This window comes from Ranitomeya variabilis, chromosome 1 (assembly GCF_051348905.1).
Source record: "Ranitomeya variabilis isolate aRanVar5 chromosome 1, aRanVar5.hap1, whole genome shotgun sequence".
Lineage (NCBI taxonomy): Eukaryota > Metazoa > Chordata > Amphibia > Anura > Dendrobatidae > Ranitomeya > Ranitomeya variabilis.
Window position 1 is genome coordinate 116,934,818 of NC_135232.1, and position 23,424 is coordinate 116,958,241.

The 23,424-nt window shown below is 44.7% G+C and overlaps 1 protein-coding gene across 8 annotated transcripts in view; it reads left to right on the plus strand.

The window, feature by feature from the left end:
* The window catches only part of CCDC125 (coiled-coil domain containing 125), a 173,338-nt gene that overhangs the window by 131,096 nt on the left and 18,818 nt on the right, over nucleotides 1-23,424 (plus strand). For all 8 annotated transcript variants that reach the window (XM_077288262.1, XM_077288246.1, XM_077288270.1 and 5 more), the window contains exons 5-8: nucleotides 5,298-5,375; nucleotides 9,414-9,499; nucleotides 11,921-12,003; nucleotides 12,507-12,622. In XM_077288262.1, coding sequence (XP_077144377.1) covers nucleotides 5,298-5,375; nucleotides 9,414-9,499; nucleotides 11,921-12,003; nucleotides 12,507-12,622 — 363 coding nt within the window. The remainder of the gene's footprint in view (nucleotides 1-5,297; nucleotides 5,376-9,413; nucleotides 9,500-11,920; nucleotides 12,004-12,506; nucleotides 12,623-23,424) is intronic.

Sequence of the window (23,424 nt, forward strand, 5' to 3'; positions counted from 1 at the left end):
GTAGGCAACCAAGGGTTCAGTCCCCACTGGAGACTACGAGAGAGATTTTACGGTGAGTGAAAAATCCTCACTTCTTGTTCGTCTTATTGGGGAACACAGTTAACCGTTAAATGTCTGTTATGATCCGGTGACTTTGGAGCCGCATGAACTTTCTCTGGAGTAGGTGGAAACTGTACTGACCGCAAAACCTGAACTAACACCGCAACTAGAAGTAGCCGTGGGGTGTGCCTAACAAACCCTAGACACCTCGACACAGCCGGTTGACTAAATACCCCTATAGATGGAAATAGGAATACTACCTTGCCTCAGAGCAGAACCCCAAAGGATAGGCAGCCCCCCACGAATATTGACTGTGAGTAGGAGAGGAAAGACACACGCAGGCAGAAAACAGGATTCAGCAAAAGAGGCCACTCTAGCTAAATAGGGAAAGATAGGACAGAATACTAAGTGGTCAGTATTAAAAACCCTTCCAAAAATATCCACAGCAGATAATACAAAAAGTTCCACAATCTAACTAAAGACATGGAATGTATATCTGCCGCTCCAGAGAATCCAACAAGACTGAGAAAATACTGACACAATCTAAGCTGGACAAAAAAACACTGAATAGCACAGAATTATTAAGCACACAGCATGTGTGCCACAGAAACAAAACCAGACACTTATCTTTGCTGATTTGGCAGAAGGCAGAAGGAACCAAACCAGGACCAAAACCTCCCAACAACCATGGACAACTGGCAAGGACTAATGAATCCTGCACGCCTAAATACCCCAGTCAGAACTGCAATCAGCAGATACACCTGACCAGGACTGCAACTCAGGGACAACTGCATTACCACCTACAACCACCGGAGGGAGCCCAAAAGCAGAATTCACAACAAATGTCCCAAAGCTTTTCAAGGGGCGGAAATAACTTAAACATTAGAGTTACCAAAGAACTGTTTCCACGTTGTTCAAGCCGTCACTTGAGCAACTGCCGCCTGCAGTATCTTCCTCCCTAGATTTGCATCCGCCGAAGCAAAGGTACGTCACCGCTGTGCTGTGCTTTCACTTTACGGCCGGGAGTCAGTCAGTGCGGGAAGCAGACGGCAAGGGACCTGACGGACACCGGAATGTGAGTATGTACTGTTTGTTTTTTTTTTACATTTACGCTGGTAACCAGGGTAAACATCGGGTTACTAAGCGCGGCCCTGCGCTTAGTAACCCGATGTTTACCCTGGTTACAAGCGAACGCATCGCTGGAACGGTGTCACACACACCGATCCAGCGATGACAGCGGGAGATCCAGCGACGAAATAAAGTTTCAAACGATCTGCTACGACGTACGATTCTCAGCGGGGTCCCTGATCGCTGCTGCGTGTCAGACACAGCGATATCGTATGGATATCGCTGGAACGTCACGGATCGTACCGTTGTAGGGACAAAAGTGCCACTGTGAGACGGTACCCTAACTCGCTCCTCCTTTAGGCTATGTGCACACGTAGGGAGGGTCCTCTGCGGGTTCTCCAGCAGCGGATTTGATAAATCTGCAGGGCAAAACCGCTGCGGTTATCCCTGCAGATTTATTGCAGTTTGTTTTGCGGTTTCCGCTGCTGGTTTACGCCTATACTATTGATGCTGCATATGCAGCATCAATAGTAATGTTAAAAATAATTTAAAAAAGGGGTTATACTCACCCTCTGACGTCCCGATCTCCTCGGCGCTGCACGTGGTGGTCTGGTTCCAAAGATGCTGTGCGAGAAGGACCTTCGTGACGTCACGGTCATGTGACCGCGACGTCATCGCAGGCCCTGCTCGCACAGCAACCCTGAGACCGGACGGCCGCGTGCAGCGCTGAGAGGTGAGTATATCATTATTTTTTTTTTTTTTAATTCTTTTTTTTTTTTTTTTTTTACACAAATATGGTTCCCAGGGCCTGGAGGAGAGTCTCCTCTCCTCCACCCCGGGTACCATCCACACATGATCCGCTTACTTCCCGCATCGTGGGCATAGCCCCAAGCGGGAAGTAAGCGGATCAATGCATTCCTATGTGTGCAGAATCGCCGCAATTCTGCACAAAAGAAGTGACATGCTGCGGAATGTAAACCGCTGCGTTTCCAGCATGTGCACAGCGGATTGCGGTTTACATAGGTTTACATGGAACTATAAATGCAATGGAAACTGCTGCGAACCCGCAGTTGCAGAAACGCTGCGGTTCCGCGGTAAAAACCGCAACGTGTGCACATAGCCTTACTCTGCTGTTTTTCGTGATCACTGAGTGCTGTGTATTCATTCATTCCCCTCCCTTGGCAATGCTATATTGTCTCGTTACATATGATATCTATCATTGGTCCTTGGACAGGTGAAGTGTTACTTTCACTTTATTTCTGCGCTCACCTTAAGCGCTGGCTCGCTGCTTAAATTGTTACTCTTATGTACGTGACCCAATTTTAAACTCACTAATTATAATTTTCGTAATTTTAGATCACCACAAACTACCACAAATTAATCTTCATATATTTATATTTTTTTAATGTAAAATAATAAAACATGATTTTATTCCACATTCACTGTAAAGATTCCAATGGATTTTCGATAACAAAAAGCAGCTTGTTGATTCCACACGGTAGTTCATCTGTAAGGCATTTGCTTCTGAGCTGGAGTAATTCCTTTTCTTACAGGTTCTTGTCCATTTAAGTAGAGATCTATTTTTTTTTTTTTTTTTTTACTCTTAAATGCTGCAAATTTGGAACTATTGTCTAGAAATATGTCATTGTATTTTTTTCATTATATATATACCTCTCTAATCGTTTGAATTGTTAATTGTGTGTTATCATTGAACTTTGACACTGAGTCATCTGACCTGTTGGCGCCCTTTTTTTTTTTTTTTTTTTTTTTTTTGTAAGCTAGCAAAACTATTTATACCTGTGATGCCTGTATATTCTGTGTGGTATTTCCTGATGAAGGGGGCATGAGACCCCTGAAACGCGTTGAATAAAACTGTGAATCAACTATACTCTCCTGAAATTCATCTTAGCGGCAGCGCAGAATTTTAACTACAAATCTCCCTTTGAAGACCGCAATGAGGAGTAGCAGACAGAGCGTTAGAAGGTGGGAGCAGGATAGGACATGATGCGGCCGTGTGTGTCTGGAGAAAAAGGATTGTATGTGGAGGAACAACTGTGAGGTAAGGTGAGATGGCTGGGGAAGATGGAGGGGGAAATTACTAGTTCCTTACTTGGTGGGGGATTGCAGGAAGAAGGGAAAAATATAGTAGTATGGGGGTGAAAGAGAAAAGTAACCGAAACATTGTAGGGGTTTTATATGCCGTTACCTTACAGTCAAATTCCAGTCCAATTTAAGTCTAATTCAGAGTAATGTAATTATCCGTAATTTGAAAGATGCCTGAATCAGATTACATCTGGATCAGACCCATGGCTCTGAATATATCTGGGATTAACATTGCTCGGCTGTGAGAGAGAGTGGGGCCAGAACACATGTTCACAGTTATACAAAGGGCTTAAAAGGGCTGGGGGAAGTGGTCAACTCAGATATGCGCGCAAACACAGGAGCAGTGAACTATATTGTGGATACAGAGTGATGGGGTAAGCACAGCATACCATAGAAAATCAATGCAATTTACAGAGACATTCAGGAACCAGGGAGAGCTGGGGACAGTTGGTGCATACCTGTTGGAAGAGGAGAACAGCTCGAATTAGATGATACAGATGGTGATTGTGATGATGATAGTATTGTAGCAGTGATGAGTGGCCAAATGCATTCTACAATTCCTTGCATACAGCTTACTAGAGTACTGTAAAAGAAGACTTAAAGGTGGTCGCCATACTTTATATTGGGAAAACCTGGTGACCAGTTCTGTTTTAAAAGGGTTATCTGGTCTTGTGGTAAGTCTGCATTTACTCTATGTAACTGCAGATTTCTGAATCCTCATAGCGCACTGCATGCTGTCCAGATTCTATGGCGTTGCTGCCGAGATTGGATGGATATGTGATCAGATATGCGACTTGCATCCCCTTCCAACTAGATGAGCTCGGCTTCACTTAACACAAATGAATTGAGCGAGGCAGAGCATTTGTAGTCGGAATGTGGCCCAAAATGTGCCAATCTCATACCTGTGGTCACATAGAGGAAAAGAGAAGGCGCACCTTGTGCAGATCACAACAAATATGGAGGGGGGGGGGGGAGGGAACCATGATGGTGAAAGTGCTCACCTGAATAGGTTGTGCAGGTACAACACTGAGCAAAGTAGGGCGTGTAATCCACTGGCTGCTCCTCCACCATGCTGGACCTCATCCAGAGATACAGAAACGTAATCCAGGAAAAAGAGTGGCTGGCTATAGAGCTGCTGGTAAGGATTATTATGCCACCAAATGTATTATAAAACTGGTTTTGGCAGCAGATTGAACGACGCTTTTAAGGCCCTCATACACATAGACTAATGTCGGCTGATATTCATGGATTTGGCTGACAATCCAATATGGTATGAGGGCCGCCAACAGATGATTGAGGAAACAAGCATCCGACATGTCAGATTTCTGTCTGCTGATCCATCTGTTCTTTAAGAAATAAACTGCCACCAGGGAAATCCTAGAGCACACAGGCAGTGAGTTCTCATTCTGTATGACGGAGTCAAGCAAGATAGCTACTGGACGTACGATGAGCGGAGCATGTTCGGCCGACACCTATCTATCGTGTATGGGGAGCTTTAGGCTATGTTCCCACGATGAGCTTTTAGTGAGTTTTTGGTGTTTCAGAGTTTCTGCACCTATTAGGTTACTTGTGTTTTTGTGTGTTAATTTTACATGTGTTTTTATTTAATTTTTGAAGCTGCAGTTTTTCTCTTCTTGGCATGTCATGTTTTAGAGGGAAACTTGACAGGTACCCAATTCTCCAATGCCCTCCAACCTACCATCATTTGTATATTTCTTGCTAAAGGCCCTGCCGCCCAAACCCTTTATTGTGTTTGACACCTAAAAAGATGTTTAACAAGTGTCTTTATAAACTCTTTTTCATAGGTAAATTGGCATTTGTTTCCACAGACTAGTCTTGTAACTCAGCATGTTATCACACCCCTGTGGACGTGATAACATGATTTGCAAGAGCCGGCTTCATCACCGGATCTAATTTTTATTTATTTATTTTTTTTCTCAGCTCTAGCCCATTTTGGTGGAGCTGCTTCATACTGGCGTGAAGAGTGAGCAAAAAAATGTTTTCTGGCATAAAAGTTTTGATGACTCACCCCCTATTTGTTGGGGTAGTAAAACACTGACTGATTTGGGGTGCGTTGTCTTTCATAGGCGATGTTTGATAAAGCCACGAGTCACACTAAGGTCATGCTTCAGAAAGCAGGAGATCATCGCAGAGCCCTAGAAAAGGTCAGTACTGCGCTAGTACATTAGTGCATCTCTTGTATTTTTTTTTTTTTCTTTATAAAATGGCTGAAAAAAAAAATATAAAATTACGCCCTTTTCATCTACACTTAAAGGTCTGTTTCTGTGCTAGAATCTCCAGGGTGGGGTCAGCAATAATCTGCAGGTGCAGCTGTCGTGGCACTACAACTTCCAACATGCTGGACAATTGTGTGGGAACTGGAGTGCAGAATGCTCCTGATCTCTGGGGCTGTTATATGACCCACTTGATGCACTAACTTCAGAAACAATGTTTATAAGCCACTAGTACATCTCTTCTGGAGGTTGTCCTCTTTTATGGGCTACTGAAAGGCCGGTCTTCCAGGTGATACATGTGGTCATATGCCATTCTTTAATTAAACCTCACTTATTATCCAGTATGGTCATTGTGGGCACCATCCTTCACTGGTTGGGTGATGGTTGGTCAAATCAGCTACTATCCCTCCCAGTATGCCCTATGTGAGATTGGGTGGGAGAACATACTCAGAAAAACCCTTTTAGGTGACTTGCACACACTGAGTATTTGAGGTTTTTTTTACCTCCGTATTTATAAACAATAATCGGGAGTGGGTGATAAATACAGAAGTGGTGACGTGTTTCTATTATACGTTTCCTCTGATTGTTCCACTCCTGGTTTTGGCTTACAAATACTGAGGTAAAATACTGACCAAATACTGATCGTGGACTTAAAGGGATATTCCCATCTCCGAAATCCTATCCCAACATATAGTGTATATACTGTATAACAATATTATTAGCCAATATCTCCAAGCATATAGCATATTTTTTTCTGATTCGATATGTCTCTTTCCTCATGTGCAGGCATTGCAGGACCTTAGGTATCCATGGTTACGACCTCTGATAGTGACAGCTAGTTGCTAGTGGTCATAACCATGGATACCTAAGATCCTCCAATGCCTGCACATCAGGAAAGGGAACTAGCGACTCAGAAAAACTGTGCTACATTTCTAATTGGAGGTATTTGATGATGATGATGATATTATTATTATTATTATTATTATTATTATTATTAATACATATTGGGATAGGATCTTGGAGATGGGTACAGGTCCTTCTCAAAAAATTAGCATATAGTGTTAAATTTCATTATTTACCATAATGTAATGATTACAATTAAACTTTCATATATTATAGATTCATTATCCACCAACTGAAATTTGTCAGGTCTTTTATTGTTTTAATACTGATTATTTTGGCATACAACTCCTGATAACCCAAAAAACCTGTCTCAATAAATTAGCATATTTCACCCGGCCAATCAAATAAAAGTGTTTTTTAATAACAAACAAAAAAAACATCAAATAATAATGTTCAGTTATGCACTCAATACTTGGTCGGGAATCCTTTGGCAGAAATGACTGCTTCAATGCGGCGTGGCATGGAGGCAATCAGCCTGTGACACTGCTGAGATGTTATGGAGGCCCAGGATGCTTCAATAGCGGCCTTAAGCTCATCCAGAGTGTTGGGTCTTGCGTCTCTCAACTTTCTCTTCACAATATCCCACAGATTCTCTATGGGGTTCAGGTCAGGAGAGTTGGCAGGCCAATTGAGCACAGTAATACCATGGTCAGTAAACCATTTACCAGTGGTTTTGGCACTGTGAGCAGGTGCCAGGTCGTGCTGAAAAATGAAATCTTCATCTCCATAAAGCATTTCAGCCGATGGAAGCATGAAGTGCTCCAAAATCTCCTGATAGCTAGCTGCATTGACCCTGCCCTTGATGAAACACAGTGGACCAACACCAGCAGCTGACATGGCACCCCACACCATCACTGACTGTGGGTACTTGACACTGGACTTCAGGCATTTTGGCATTTCCTTCTCCCCAGTCTTCCTCCAGACTCTGGCACCTTGATTTCCGAATGACATGCAAAATTTGCTTTCATCAGAAAAAAGTACTTGGGACCACTTAGCAACAGTCCAGTGCTGCTTCTCTGTAGCCCAGGTCAGGCGCTTCTGCCGCTGTTTATGGTTCAAAAGTGGCTTTACCTGGGGAATGCGGCACCTGTAGCCCATTTCCTGCACACGCCTGTGCACGGTGGCTCTGGATGTTTCCACACCAGACTCAGTCCACTGCTTCCTCAGGTTCCCCAAGGTCTGGAATCGGTCCTTCTCCACAATCTTCCTCAGGGTCCGGTCACCTCTTCTCGTTGTACAGCGTTTTCTGCCACATTGTTTCCTTCCAACAGACTTACCATTGAGGTGCCTTGATACAGCACTCTGGGAACAGCCTATTTGTTGAGAAATTTCTTTCTGGGTCTTACCCTCTTGCTTGAGGGTGTCAATGATGGCCTTCTTGACATCTGTCAGGTCGCTAGTCTTACCCATGATGGGGGTTTTGAGTAATGAACCAGGCAGGGAGTTTTTAAAAGCCTAGGGTATCTTTTGCATGTGTTTAGAGTTAATTAGTTGATTCAGAAGATTAGGGTAATAGGTCATTTAGAGAACCTTTTCTTGATATGCTAATTTATTGAGACAGGTTTTTTGGGTTATCAGGAGTTGTATGCCAAAATCATCAGTATTAAAACAATAAAAGACCTGACAAATTTCAGTTGGTGGATAATGAATCTATAATATATGAAAGTTTAATTGTAATCATTACATTATGGTAAATAATGAAATTTAACACTATATGCTAATTTTTTGAGAAGGACCTGTATATCCCTTTTAATGGCTTTTACTTCTTTATTTTAAGAACAAAATACTATCTAGTGGGTTAAGCACAGACTGTGTGGCCAGACTGTAAGTCAATAGGCAAATACATACAGTGGGTTTTTGGGGGGGTCTTTGACTTTCCAAACTCTACATTCTTTGAATGTGATTTTTGTCATCTTTTTTTTTTTTTCAAAAGGCTTCTCTATAGGAAAAATGAACAAACATGACAAATGCATTTATGACAATTAAAAGCCACAGAGAAAAAAATGATTTCCTGCCCTCATCTCCCACTATCAATTTTACATTGGAAGGAAACTAGTTGATAACCCCATTATTAGAGGTACTTGTAAGAGGAGTTCACACTTGGTAACTTCACCGCATCTTAACCTGTGTCCAACCTTCTCAAACAGCAACTTCCCCTCTGGAAAATGCAAATGGTCTATTTCAATGGAGGCCATAAAATACTTGTGATGGGGGACTCGTCAGCTGCTAATTTCGGGATCCCCTGACATTGACACCTCCTAAGATCAGGGCGTTGTTTGGACACCTGTTCTGTTGTAATAGTATCTCACAGCTAGACAACCCTTTAGAACACAGTTTGCTATTATGACATAATAGGATATATTCACCACCATGTTTCTGATACCCATGTTCTAATTCAGTGTTTAAATTGGACTCCACACTGACTAGGACCGCCCACTGGACTCCTATGCATATAAACACCTCAGATTTCAATGAATAAAATGCAAGTTTTGCTGAAACTTTTCGAATAGAAATGTCTAACAATCTGATCAGCTCCCCCTGCGCGATAACATTCAGCTTGCAGAACAGATATTATTTTCAACATAACTGGTCCCTTTCTATGAAGTGCACTTTCCATAGTCCTGAACAATGGCTGGCAGCCTTATATATACACCACCTGCTTTCTTTCCCAGTTGGCAGAACATTCACGGTTCCCTTTTGTGTAGACTCCTTGGTAAGAGGTGATTCTGACTAAGGTATTGGGATTAAGTTCTACAGTTGTTGACCGGTCACCTCCCGTCCTCATGGTGATCACAATCTCCGGTCCTGACATTCCAGCATTCTTCTCACAAGAGCATGAGTGTCGCCTTTTTACACAACCACAGTACATATCTCCCATACAAGTAACATGGCAGGACCTTTACAGTCCATCAGTCACTGCTGTCAGCCTTACTCTGATGTATGGTTAATGAACAGGGAAAGCAAACAATGAGTGTGTATAGACACTGTGTGAAATACTGGAGTATAAAAGACAATGTTTAAGTATGGCGGTTTATTATTTGGCCTTTATTGTGTCTCTCCACACAGGAGATAAATGTTCTGCAGTGGGAAATTGAGTTTGATCAGGTGAGGCTTAAAAACTTGGAGGAGTCCTGGAAGGAGAAGTATGAACGGTGCGTAAGTTGTGTCCTGGGATTATAATATTACAAACGTTTCATGGTTGTGGTGTGAAAATAAGTCACAAGGGCAATATTGATAAACCTTATTAAAGGGAATCTGTCACCAGATTTTTGCCACCTAGTCTCAAAACAGAATAATCATGAGACAGAGCCCTTAATTCCAGTAATGTGACACTTATTGGGCTGGTTTCAGTAGTTTTGATAAGGGATTTTCACTAAATAACTAGTAAACCCATTGCCATGTAGTCCTCCATATTCATGAGCTCGGTCTAATCCCACCTCCACCACTGATTGGCAGTTTTCTGTGTACAGTGACTAGGCAGTAAACAGCCAATCCGTGATGGGGCGGGGTTATACAGAGCTCCGCATTCAAAGAACTGATGGATCTGCAGCAGAGAAATATGTAACAAGCATCCCAATAAGTGATACATCACTGAATCAGGGTCTATGCACCTACATTATGGTGGTCTTAGATGGGGTAGGAAACCTGGTGACAGATTCCCTTTAACAAGCCTAACAATATTCATATAAAAAAAGAATGGAGTGCTTGCATTGTCGAGCTGGGGTGCCAAGGGTCCAACAGTAATCAACTCCAGGGCCCCACTTTTCAGCTACATGCAAATATGACATTATCCTCAATCACCAATTTATATAACAATGAACTGGGTAGATTGTTAAATGAATAAGATTCTGCCTCTGTCTGTACATAGTGAGTCATTTATATAGTGCCAACTGCCGCTCATATAAGAGCGTGGTGGCCCACTCTTGCACAGGGGCCCACCAGAGGATTCTCCTGTGGGCCCCTGTGCTTGTAACTTTCTCCTGATGAAGAAACGTTAAAGTTCCAGTCACCTTGCAATACAGTGTGTTCATAAAGTCATGGTGCACTTTTGACCAGTCACTAGAAAGCAACAAAAAACAATAGAAAAGTCAAATCTGCTCCAAATAAAAGAAAAACTCTCCCAGTTTCATACCTATTCAGTGCAGCTCAACGTGGACTCCATTTGTTGCCCTACACACATCCAAACGATAGTGAAGTTCTTGCCACACACAGGTAAGGACGTCTGGTATAACAGAGTGAATAACGTCTGTGATTCTCTGTTTTAAGTGATTAATGTTGTTGATACGTTCAGTGTACACATGTTGCTTCACATAATCCCAAAATTAAAAGTCTAAGGATGTCAGATCCGGGGATCGTGGTGGCCAAGGCTTGACAGAACCCATGCCTATCCACCGTCGGGGGAATGTTCTATCAGAAACTTGTGAACAATGGTGGCGTAGTGTGGAGGAGCGCCGTCCTGTTGAAAGATGACACCTTCTGGAAATTGTGGCACTGCATACAATTCAAACATGTCAAGATGCGTGTTTGCCGTCACAGACCGCTCCGCGAAAAAGAATGGGCCCTATCACCTTATTATGCATTAGGCCACACCACACTTTAGGGGTCTTGCGTTCGTACTCAACGTAGGCATGTAGATGTTCAGCAGCCCATATTAGGACGTTATGGCGATGAACATGTCCACAGATCTGGAAGGGCGCATCATCGCTAAACACAATCTTCTGCAAAAATCTTGCCTCATCCATGAAGCATATCTGTAGCAAACGCGCATCGTTTGAGTCTATCCGCCGGTTTGATAGCGTGCAACAGCCGCAATTTGTACCCTACCCTGTTAAACAGACATTTCTTTAACACCTTATGAACTGTAGTCTTGCTTAGGTGTAATTGTCGAGCACACGCACGCACAGATTTTTTAGGGCTCCTTAGGTAGCTATCCCGTATATCCTCTACAGACTCGTCATTAGAACGAGGTTTCTCCACAAAACTGCCAGTTTCCTTCAACTGCTTATCCCACCGAGTAATGTTATTCCTATGTGGTGGTGTTTCGCTATAAATGTGCCGATATTCACGTAGTACTTTGGTCATGGATTCTAATTTAGCGACCCACAGAACACAACTGAACTTTCCTCTGTACTGTCCACATCTCGACTGGCATGGAAAATTAAACAGCTGGCATAAGCTTGTGGTTGCATGACCTGGCAGTGTATTAATCAGAGTTCAGTTTATCAGGGGTTAATCTGACTAGGGGCTCGGCAACAGCTTAAATGAGTTTGTGTTGTTTGATTGGTTCTTGTTCTTTCCTCATGAACAGGTCTGCTATGATTGGGCCAGAGAAAGGGCGCCAAAATGTAAACTATAAATAGACCCTGTGACTGGTCAAAAGTGCACCATGACCTTACGGAATATATATATATAATATAATATAATTTATTACATTACCTCCCTAGCAGGATGTGGTTCCTTTTATCAATATGTTCATCTCTTGCTCACAGCATACAGTACATTATTTTTGTTTTGTTTCTTGCTGCTTCTAAATGTTTTCAGTGGAAATTAACAAGCCGTTTTTTTCCTCATAGCATACAGTGTGAAAATGCAGCACTGAAGGAAAGCTTAGAGCTGCAGACAAATGAAGTGAAGGTCCTGAGGTCTGAAAACACAAGTAAGAATTACTGTATAAAGTACATGATACTGTAAGGGTTGGGGTGGGGAATCTCATGACCTTTTATCTGGCCCCCCGGGCAGATTTCTGGGGACCGGACTGCTGTGCTTGGGCCGGCAGCTGTATTTTGATGGCTGCCAGCCCATTAATTTCTTCTTGCTCAGTGAGCACACGCTAGGACATACTTAGTTGGCCGAGTTAGCACAATCTGTACGGCCCTTGAAGGTTGGCATAAATATCCAAGTGGTTCTTGGCAGAAAAAATGATTCCCCAGCCCTGCTGTAAGGAGGCAACTTTTTTTGGAATAGTATTTTTACTTGTTGCTTGCAATCCGCTTCCATTATACTTTACAGCCATTGTATGGTTTCTAAAAAAAAAAAAAATATGCTGGTTCCTAAAATCAGGATGGCCGTACTTGTCCTACATACATATCTCTCTCCAACTCTGGATTATGAGTCACTAGAATGTCACATGTAATTTTAACCCATCATTTCTCTGTCCAGTTGTAAACCAGCAGTGCCAGGAGCTGTTAGCGATGCTGGATGTAAAGCAGCAGAAAATGTTCCAGGATAACATGTCTCTTGATAAAAGCAGTCTAGTGGAAGTCACAGCACTTGAAGTAAGTCCATCATTATGTTAGCTATGACACATTGGACTGGCATCTACGTGCACATTTTTGAAGTTCGCTTTGCTCCTTTAATTTATTTTTTTAAGAATCATGTGTTCTATTTTGTGTACTGTATTACAGAAAAAAAATCTTGTTAAAGTCCCTATGTCCCATGACCACAGTTTATGGGACCCCCTGACTGCTTACATGATCAAGCAGAGTGTGCGGCACTTTTATATGGGGCTGTGTACCCCCTGCCCTCCGGTTGCTGCCACCATCTTTGTGCAGCACTGCCTGCTGCTGCTTTTGTGGCTAATCTCGGGTGGCTCAGGGTTTGTATTTAATATGTTGGACTGCTGGTGTCTTTTCAGCACTGCGGATAATGGCTAGTAACCAGGTTATAGGTTATAAAAAGAAACCGCGTGGCCTTCATATAAACATCAACAGTTCTCTTGCTAGAAATATCTAGAGTGACCCACACTATTGGTGGAAGTATGGAAGTAGTAAAGGATAGGTAAAGGTGTTGTTTACTGCTGCAGTAAACAAGGACATGTCACCATCAGATTTTTAGCATACTGGATGCCGTATTTGCAGTCAAAATGTTGTACATCTTAAACTAATACATTTTAGTATGATATACTATATTTTATGAGGGTTATTTAACCCCTTCACCCCCAAGGGTGGTTTGCACGTTAATGACCGGGCCAATTTTTACAATTCTGATCACTGTCCCTTTATGAGGTTATAACTCTGGAACGCTTCAACGGATCTTGGCGATTCTGACATTGTTTTCTCGTGACATATTGTACTTCATGATAGTGGTAAAATTTCTTCGATATAAGTTGCGTTTATTTGTGAAAAAAACGAATATTTGGCGAAAATTTTGAAAATTTCGCAATTTTCCAACTTTTAATTTTTATGCCCTTAAATCACAGACATATGTCACGCAAAATACTTAATAAGTAACATTTCCCACATGTCTACTTTACATCAGCACAATTTTGGAACCAAAATTTTTTTTTGTGACGGAGTTATAAGGGTTAAAAGTTGACCAGCAATTTCTCATTTTTACAACACCATTTTTTTTTAGGGACCACATCTCATTTGAAGTCATTTTGAGGGGTCTATATGATAGAAAATACCCAAGTGTGACACCATTCTAAAAACTGCACCCCTCAAGGTACTCAAAACCACTTTCAAGAAGTTTATTAACCCTTCAGGTGTTTCACAGGAATTTTTGGAATGTTTAAATAAAAATGAACATTTAACTTTTTTTCACACAAAATTTATTTCAGATCCAATTTGTTTTATTTTACCAAGGGTAACAGGAGAAAATAGACCCCAAAATTTGTTGTACAATTTGTCCTGAGTATGCTGATACCCCATATGTGGGGGTAATCCACTGTTTGGGCGCATGGCAGAGCTCGGAAGGAAAGGAGCGCCATTTGACTTTTCAATGCAAAATTGACTGGAATTGAGATGGGACGCCATGTTGCATTTGGAGAGCCCCTGATGTGCCTAAACATTGAAACCCCCCACAAGTGACACCATTTTGGAAAGTAGACCCCCTAAGGAACTTATCTAGATGTGTGGTGAGCACTTTGACCCAACAAGTGCTTCACAGAAGTTTATAATGCAGAGCGGTAAAAATAAAAAATCATATTTTTTCACAAAAATGATCTTTTCGCCCCCAATTTTTTATTTTCCCAAGGGTAAGAGAAGAAATTGGACCCCAAAAATTGTTGTGCAATTTGTCCTGAGTACGCTGATACCCCATATGTGGGTGTAAACCATTGTTTGGGCGCAGGGCAGAGCTCGGAAGGGAAGGAGCGCCATTTGACTTTTCAATGCAAAATTGACTGGAATTGAGATGGGACGTCATGTTGCGTTTGGAGAGCTCCTGATGTGCCTAAACATTGAAACCCCTCACAAGTGACACCATTTTGGAAAGTAGACCCCCTAAGGAACTTATCGAGATGTGTGGTGAGCACTTTGACCCAACAAGTGCTTCACAGAAGTTTATAATGCAGAGCCGTAAAAATAAAAAATCATATTTTTTCACAAAAATGATCTTTTCGCCCCCATTTTTTTATTTCCCCAAGGGTAAGAGAAGAAATTAGAGCACAAAAGTTGTTGTGCAATTTGTCCTGAGTACGACGATACCCCATATGTGGGGGTAAACCACTGTTTGGGCGCATAGCAGAGCTCGGAAGGGAAGGAGCGCTATTTTACTTTTCAATGCAAAATTGACTGGAATTAAGATGGGATGCCATGTTGCGTTTGCAGAGCCCCTGATGTGCCTAAACATTAAAAACCCCCACAAGTGACACCATTTTGGAAAGTAGACCCCCTAAGGAACTTATCTAGATGTGTTTTGAGAGCTTTGAACCCCCAAGTGTTTCACTACAGTTTATAACGCAGAGCCGTGAAAATAAATTCTTTTTTTTTTTCACAAAAATGATTTTTTAGCCCCGAGTTTTGTATTTTCACAAGGGTAACAGGATAAATTGGACCCCAAAATTTGTTGTCCAATTTGTCCTGAGTATGCTGATACCCGATATGTGGGGGGGAACCACTGTTTGGGCGCATGAAAGAGCTCGGAAGGGAAGGAGCGCCATTTGGAATGCAGACTTAAATGGATTGGTCTGCAGGCGTCACGTTGCATTTGCAGAGCCCCTGATGTACCCAAACAGTACAAAACCCCCACAAGTGACCCCATATTGGAAACTAGACCCCCCAAGGAACTTATCTAGATGTGTTGTGAGAACTTTGAACCCCCAAGTGTTTCACTACAGTTTATAACGCAGAGCCGTGAAAATAAATTCTTTTTTTTTTTTCACAAAAATGATTTTTTAGCCCCCAGTTTTGTATTTTCACAAGGGTAACAGGATAAATTGGACCCCAAAATTTGTTGTCCAATTTGTCCTGAGTATGCTGATACCCGATATGTGGGGGGGAACCACTGTTTGGGCACATGACAGAGCTCGGAAGGGAAGGAGCGCCATTTGGAATGCAGACTTAAATGGATTGGTCTGCAGGCGTCACGTTGCATTTGCAGAGCCCCTGATGTACGCAAACAGTACAAACCCCCCACAAGTGACCCCATATCGGAAATTAGACCCCCCAAGGAACTTATCTAGATGTGTTGTGAGAACTTTGAACCCCCAAGTGTTTCACTACAGTTTACAACGCAGAGCCGTGAAAATAAAAAATCTTTTTTTTCCCACAAAACTTATTTTTTGGCCCCCACTTTTGTATTTTCCCAAGGGTAGCAGGAGAAATTGGACCCCAAAAGATGATGTCCAATTTGTCCTGAGTACGCTGATACCCCATATGTTGGGGTAAACCCCTGTTTGGGCACACGGGAGAGCTCGGAAGGGAAGGAGCACTGTTTTCCTTTTTCAACGCAGAATTGGCTGGAATTCAGATCGGATGCCATATCCCGTTTGGAAAGCCCCTGATGTGCCCGAACAGTGGAAACCCCCCAATTATAACTGAAACCCTAATCCAAACACACCCCTTACCCTAATCCCAACAGTAACCCTAACCACTCCTCTAACCCAGACACACCCAACCCTATTCCCAACCGTAAATGTAATCCAAACCCTAACCCTATCTTTAGCCCCAACCCTAACTGTAGCCCTAACCCTAGCCCCAACCCTAGCCCCAACCCTAGCCCAAACCCTAGCCCAAACCCTAGCCCTAACCCTAGCCCTAACCCTAGCCCTAACCCTTGCCCTAACCCTAGCAATAACCCTAGCCCTAACTCTAGTCCTAACTCTAGCCCTAACCCTAACCCTAATGGGAAAATGGAAATAAATACATTTTTTAATTTTTTTATTTTTCCCTAACTAAGGGGGTGATGAAGGGGGGTTTGATTTACTTTTATAGCGGGTTATTTAGCGGATTTTTATGATTGGCAGCCGTCACACACTGAAAGACGCTTTTCATTGCAAAAAATATTTTTTGCGTTACCACATTTTGAGAGCTGTAATTTTTCCATATTTGAGTCCACAGAGTCATGTGAGATCTTGTTTTTTGCAGGATGCGTTGACGTTTTTATTGGTAACATTTTCGGACACGTGACATTTTTTGATCGCTTTTTATTCCGATTTTTGTGAGGCAGAGTGATCAAAAACCAGCTATTCATGAATTTCTTTTTGGGGAGGCGTTTATACGGTTCCGCGTTTGGTAAAATTGATAAAGCAGTTTTATTCGTCGGGTCAGTACGATTACAGCGATATCTCATTTATATCATTTTTTTTATGTTTTGGCGCTTTTATACGATAAAAACTATTTTATAGAAAAAATAATTATTTTGGTATCTCTTTATTCTCAGGACTATAACTTTTTTATTTTTTTGCTGATGATGCTGTATGGCGGCTCGTTTTTTGCGGGAGAAGATGACGTTTTCAGCGGTACCATGGTTATTTATATCAGTCTTTTTGATCGCGTGTTATTCCACTTTTTGTTCGGCGGTATGATAATAAAGCGTTGTTTTTTGCCTCGTTTTTTTTTTTTTTTCTTACGGTGTTTACTGAAGGGGTTAACTAGTGGGCCAGTTTTATAGGTCGGGTCGTTACGGACGCGGCGATACTAAATATGTGTACTTTTATTGTTTTTTTTATTTTATTTAGATAAAGAAATGTATTTATGGGAATAATATATATATTTTTTTTCATTATTTTGGAATATTTTTTTTTTTTTTTTTTTTTACACATTTGGAAAATTTTTTTTTTACTTTTTTACTTTGCCCCAGGGGGGGACAATACAGATCGGTGATCTGTCAGTTTGCATAGCACTCTGACAGATCACCGATCTGCGAGAAGTGCAGGCTGCTTCACAGTGCCTGCTCTGAGCAGGCTTCTGTGAAGCCACCTCCCTCCCTGCAGGACCCGGATCCGCGGCCATCTTGGATCCGGGTCTGGAGCAGGCAGGGAGGGAGGTAAGACCCTCGCAGCAACGCGATCACATCGCGTTGCTGCGGGGGGCTCAGGGAAGCCCGCAGGGAGCCCCCTCCCTGCGCGATGCTTCCCTGCACCGCCGGCACATCGCGATCATGTTTGATCGCGGTGTGCCGGGGGTTAATGTGCCGGGGGCGGTCCGTGACCGCTCCTGGCACATAGTGCCGGATGTCAGCTGCGATATGCAGCTGACACCCGGCCGCGATCGGCCGCGCTCCCCCCGTGAGCGCGGCCGATCGCGTATGACGTACTATTCCGTCCTTGGGAAGTAGGGCCCACCCCACATGGACGGAATAGTACGTCTAATGACAGAAAGGGGTTAAAGGTGTTGCCTGAGGCGTTTATATTGATGGCCTATGTTTAGATTGGGGTGTCACACCCTGAACCCCCCGATTAGCTGTTTCAGGCCGGATTTGCTCAGTTGCCGAGCTGTACAGCTCTGTTAGGGCTCATACTCATCTGCGTGGAAAACGGATTAGTGCAATCTGATAAAAAAAAAATAAAAAAAAAATCTAATGTTGTTCTAATTCCCTGATCATCTGCAATGCATTTTATTTTATTTTATTTTTTTCCTCCAATCAAACTAAAAAAAAAAAAAAAATCACCGCATGCTGCGCTTGGCGGAGTATGTCAGCAGAGACTTGCCAATGCAAGTCAATGGGTGCGAGAAAAAAAATCGCACAGCACACGGGCCATACATGAGCAGTTTGATTTTATTTATTTTTTTAACGCCCCCATCTCCTAGAAAACTTGACATTTTATCAGCTGAGTAAATTTACTGTGTGAGCTGTCAGAATAGATACACTAGATGCATGTAAAGATGTCATTGACATATATAATTAGTGCAGTGCGCGTGTAGTTTAACCCCTTCACCCCCGGAGCTTTTTTCGTTTTTTCATTTTCGTTTTTCGCTCCCCTTATTTCCAGAGCCATAACTTTTTTTATTTTTCCATCAATATGGCCATGTGAGGGCTTATTTTTTGCGGGACCAGTTGTACTTTTGAACGATACCATTGGTTTTAATGTCGTGTAACAGAAAACAGGAAAAAAAATTCCAAGTGCGATGAAATTGCAAAAAAAGTGCAATCTCACACTTGTTTTTTGTTTGGCTTTTTTGCTAGGTTCACTAAATGCTAAAACTAAGCTGCCGTTATGATTCTCCAGGTCATTACAAGTTCATAGACACCAAACATGTCTAGGTTCTCTTTTATCGAAGTGGTAAAATTTTCTAAAAAAATAAATAAAAAAAATAAAAATTGCACAATTTTACGATAACGGTAGCTTCTCCAATTTTTGTGATCTGGGGTTGGGTGAGGGCTTATTCTTTGCGTGCTGAGCTGACATTTTTAATGATACCATTTTGGTGCAGATACGTTCTTTTGATCGCCCGTTATTGCATTTGAGACGCCTCAGGTAGGGCCTGTACAGGCAGCACTCTCGCAGCTCCCAGCAATGGGCCAGCACACTGCGCCTGCATCCAGGGACCCCATCCCAGATGCGGGCTCCTGTTGGGGCAGGCAGTCATGGCACAGACAGACACAGGGCTCCCTGCGCCCCTGTCTCTGCGGCAGCACCAGCTCTATACTGCCTCAGGGGGACCCCTCACCGGGCCCCCCTTCCGCTTACAGCCCCACCGCTATCCTGCCTTTAAATCCGGGGGGGTCCGGTTCAGATCCGACCTTCTCCCGGACTTTCGCGCCGGCCTGGAGCCCTTCTGGGCCTCAGGCATCTAATTTAGGCCCCGGCTTTGGCCTAGCTGAAGCCGCCGCATCCGATCCTCCCCCCGGATGACAAACATGACACTATTCCGTGTCATAGAGGGGACGAATCGAGACAGAAAGGGCACGTTTTTACACAGCTTTGCCTCTTCTCCTCGGCGGCCATTTCTACTGCAGCAAAGATTAACCCTGCATCTCCCGGTCAGCAGGACCAGGACCAGGTCAGCCAGTCTCCGGGGGGCACGGGACTGTGGATTTCGGCGCTGGACCTAGGGGCAAACTGGTGGGGTAAGATCACAGCTGGGTTGTTTTACTCGGCTGTGAATCCATATTCCCTATAAGGCTCCCCCCTATAGGGTCCTCTGCATAGCTACCCCTGTAAGGTCCTCTGCATAGCAGCCCTTCTGCACTCTGTGCACTATGCCGGGCTCAAGGTCCAAGAGAACCAGGCATGACTGCTATTATGCATTCTGCAGCAGGACCGCTCTCTCCAGTGGCAGTATGTACCCACACTGCCAGGACTGCACTCAGACTACTGTGTCAGAGCCCCAAGAGGCCCTTGCCAATGCTTCGGTGTCTAATGCCACGCCGGAATGGGTCACTCAGATGTCGCAATCTATGACACAATCTATAGATAACCTAACCTCCACATTGCTTCAGGCTCTGCAGAGTCATGCCTTGGCTATGACCGTTACCCAGCAAAGGGAGAGCTTGACTCAGGGACAGGACAACCCTGGTACATCCACGTCTAGGTCAGGATGCAAGCGGACCCATAGTCAATCTACGTCATCCCATAGCACTCAGTCATCCCCTTCTAGGGAGAGACACTGTAGTTCATCTAGACCGTCCCTTTCCAGGGACAGACAATGCCGATCTCCGCAATCCCTGACCAGAGAAGGCCTCCTCCCCAGCTCACCCAGCAGGGGACGCCTCAGTGACACACAGGATTCGGAAGGCATCTGTGACTCCGACTCAGACAAGGAAACGGAGGGGTCCCTGATCCCAATCCCCCCTAGCAATACAGCGCTAATTGAGGACTTAATCTCTTCCATCCATCGGGTGCTGGACATTTCTGATCCACCACCAGAGGCCCCAGAATACAAGATTTCCTTTGAAGGACCTCTGAAGCCGCCTAAGGTTTTCTCTAACCACCCAGAGTTTAAGGTGATCCTTAAAAAGCAGTTCTCACAGCCTGAGAAAAAATTCGCTAATCGCAAATATCTGGAGGCGAGGTACCCCTTCTCGCAGAAGGATACCAAGGAGTGGACAGACCCACCCGAAGTGGACCCCCCAGTCTCTAGACTAGCAGCACAGACCCTCCTTTCACTGCCAGATAGCTCAACCCTCAGGGACGCAGCAGACCAGTAGGTAGAACGAATGGCTCGTTCAATTTTCGAGGCTGTAGGGGCATCCCTGGCTCCCGCGTTCGCTTCAGTTTGGGCTGCCAAGGCCATTATGGCCTGGGCCAAAAATTTACAAGCTGGCCTCCAAGCATCCGCTCCTGAGCTGTCGGACCAAGCGGTTCAAATAGCATTCGTAACAGATTACATGCTTCATGCAGCTCTGGATTCAGCAAGGGGTGTAGCGGGGATAGCATCAAGCGCCATCACAATTCGGCATATCCTCTGGCTGCGGGAATGGAAAGCCGACGCAGCCTCAAAGAAGTCCCTCACGCACCTCCCCTACCTCAGTGGGCGACTTTTCGGTGAACAGTTGGACACGATGATATCCAACGCCACCGGGGGTACCTCTCTTCCCCAACTGAAACCTAAACGCACTTACAAGAAGCGTAACCAAACTCGATTCCGATCCTTTCGGAATTCTTCGGGCTGGTCCGTCTCGCGTCCAGCACAAAATCGTAACCGTTCTCCACACTGGGACAACTCACGATCAATGCAAAGGTCGGACAAGACCTGGCAGTCAAAAGCAGCCCAGTCTAAACCCAGAGGAGGAAAATCTCATCATGACTCACGGACCCCGGAAGACACCACACCCGTAGGCGGCCGACTTTTGCTCTTTCATCAAGTCTGGCTGCCTATTACAGAAGACAGGTGGGTCAGGGAACTAGTGTCTTCTGGATACAAGATAGGGTTCACCTCCAACCCACCGGACCGATTCTTCCTCTTTGTCCCTCCAAAACCACCAGCCAAGGCTCGTGCCTTCCGGCAAGCGGTCTCCTCGCTTTTTCAAGCAGGAGTCATAGTACCGGTCCCCACGGCCAAGCGCTTCCGAGGGTTCTACTCCAATCTATTCATAAGTCCCCAAGAAAGGAGGCAGCGTGCGGCCCATACTGGACCTAAAACAACTCACCAAATACGTACGGGTCCGTCACTTCCGCATGGAGTCCCTTCGGTCCATCATTGCGTCCATGGAGAAGGGAGAATATCTCGCCTTGCACCTGCCCATCAGAGATTTCTCAGGTTTGCAATTGACCAGGACCACTACCAGTTCGTGGCTCTCCCGTTTGGACTCGCCACGGCTCACAGAGTGTTTACCAAAGTCATGGCAGCCACCATGGACGTCCTACACTCCAGAGGCATAGTAGTCGTTCCATACTTGGACGATCTACTCATCAAGGCTGCCACCTTCAAGGACTGCGAGCTCAGCGTCTCAATCACAATCGACACTGAGTCGCATGGGCTGGTTAGTCAACCTACAAAGGTCATCACCAACCCCGAGTCAGTCTCTGACCTTCCTGGGAATGCTATTCAACACCTCCATTGGTCTAGTGCTCCTTCCCAAGGACAAGGCACTGGCTCTCCGCCTAGGAATTCGGACCCTCCTCCGCAACCCCCCTCGATCTCCCCGGTTTGCCATGCGAGTCCTCGGCAGGATGGGGGCAGCAATAGAAGCTGTCCCATTTGCCCAGTTTCACCTTAGGCCTCTCCAACTAGCCATCCTCAAGTCCTGGGACAAGAACCCTTTCTCTCTCAACAGGGAGTTCCGGCTAATGTCGTCAACCAAGAGGTCCCTGCACTGGTGGCTCAAGCCAACCTCGCTAGCAAAGGGGAAATCCTTTCTCACAAGTCATTGGAAAGTTCTGACCACCGATGCGAGCCTGACGGGTTGGGGTACAGTGCACCTACACCACAGGGCAAGTGGTGCCCAGTGGAAGCGACCATGCCCATCAACATCCTGGAAATTTGTGCCATCCTCCTGGCATTGAGGGCCTTCCATCACTTACTGCCAGCCTCTCACATCAGAATACAGTCGGACAATGCCACGGCTGTGGCATATGTGAATCACCAAGGGGGTACCCGCAGTACTCAGGCGATGTGAGAAGTGTCACATATCCTCCACTGGGCGGAGGACACAGGGTCGGTTCTCTCAAGGGTTCACATTCCAGGTGTGGACAACTTGGAAGCAGACTTCCTCAGCTGACAAGAAATAGACTCGGGAGAGTGGTCTCTCCATCCCGAAATTTTTTGCCAGATCTGCCATCACTGGGGGACCCCGGATGTGGACCTAATGGCATCCCACTTCAATGCCAAGGTCTCCCAACTTCATGGCCAGAACACACGATCCGCGGTCGCTCGGACCAGACGCTCTGGTTCAGACTGGACCCAGTTCCAGCTTCTGTACATTTTTCCACCTCTCCCCCTGATATCCAGAGTGGTGAGGAAGATCAAACAAGAGGGAGTTCCAACCATCCTAATTGCACCGGACAGGCCCAGATGTACATGTACACCGACATCATACAACTTACAGCAGACGCCCCCTGGCGTCACCCCGACCGCCACGATCTTCTATCACAAGGCCCGTTCTACCACCAGAACTCAGGGGCTCTCAATTTAACGGCGTCGCCCTTGAGACCTGGGTTCTAACCCAGGTAGGGCTCTCGCCGGACGTCATTGGAACCATGATCAGGGCACGGAAGCCAGCCTCTGCCAAGATTTATTACCGTACCTGGAAAGCTTTCTTTACCTGGTGCGAATCTCGTGGCCAGACCCCACTCCCTTATTCCCTACCCAAAGTACTTGGTTTTCTCCAGTCGGGTCTGGAGGCCAGGCTGTCATTGGGCTTGCTTAAGAGCCAGGTGTCAGCCCTCTCAGTGCTTTTTCAAAGGTGCATTGCTACCAAGCCGCAAGTAAGGACTTTTCTTCATGGGGTTTCCCGATTTGGTTCCCCCCCT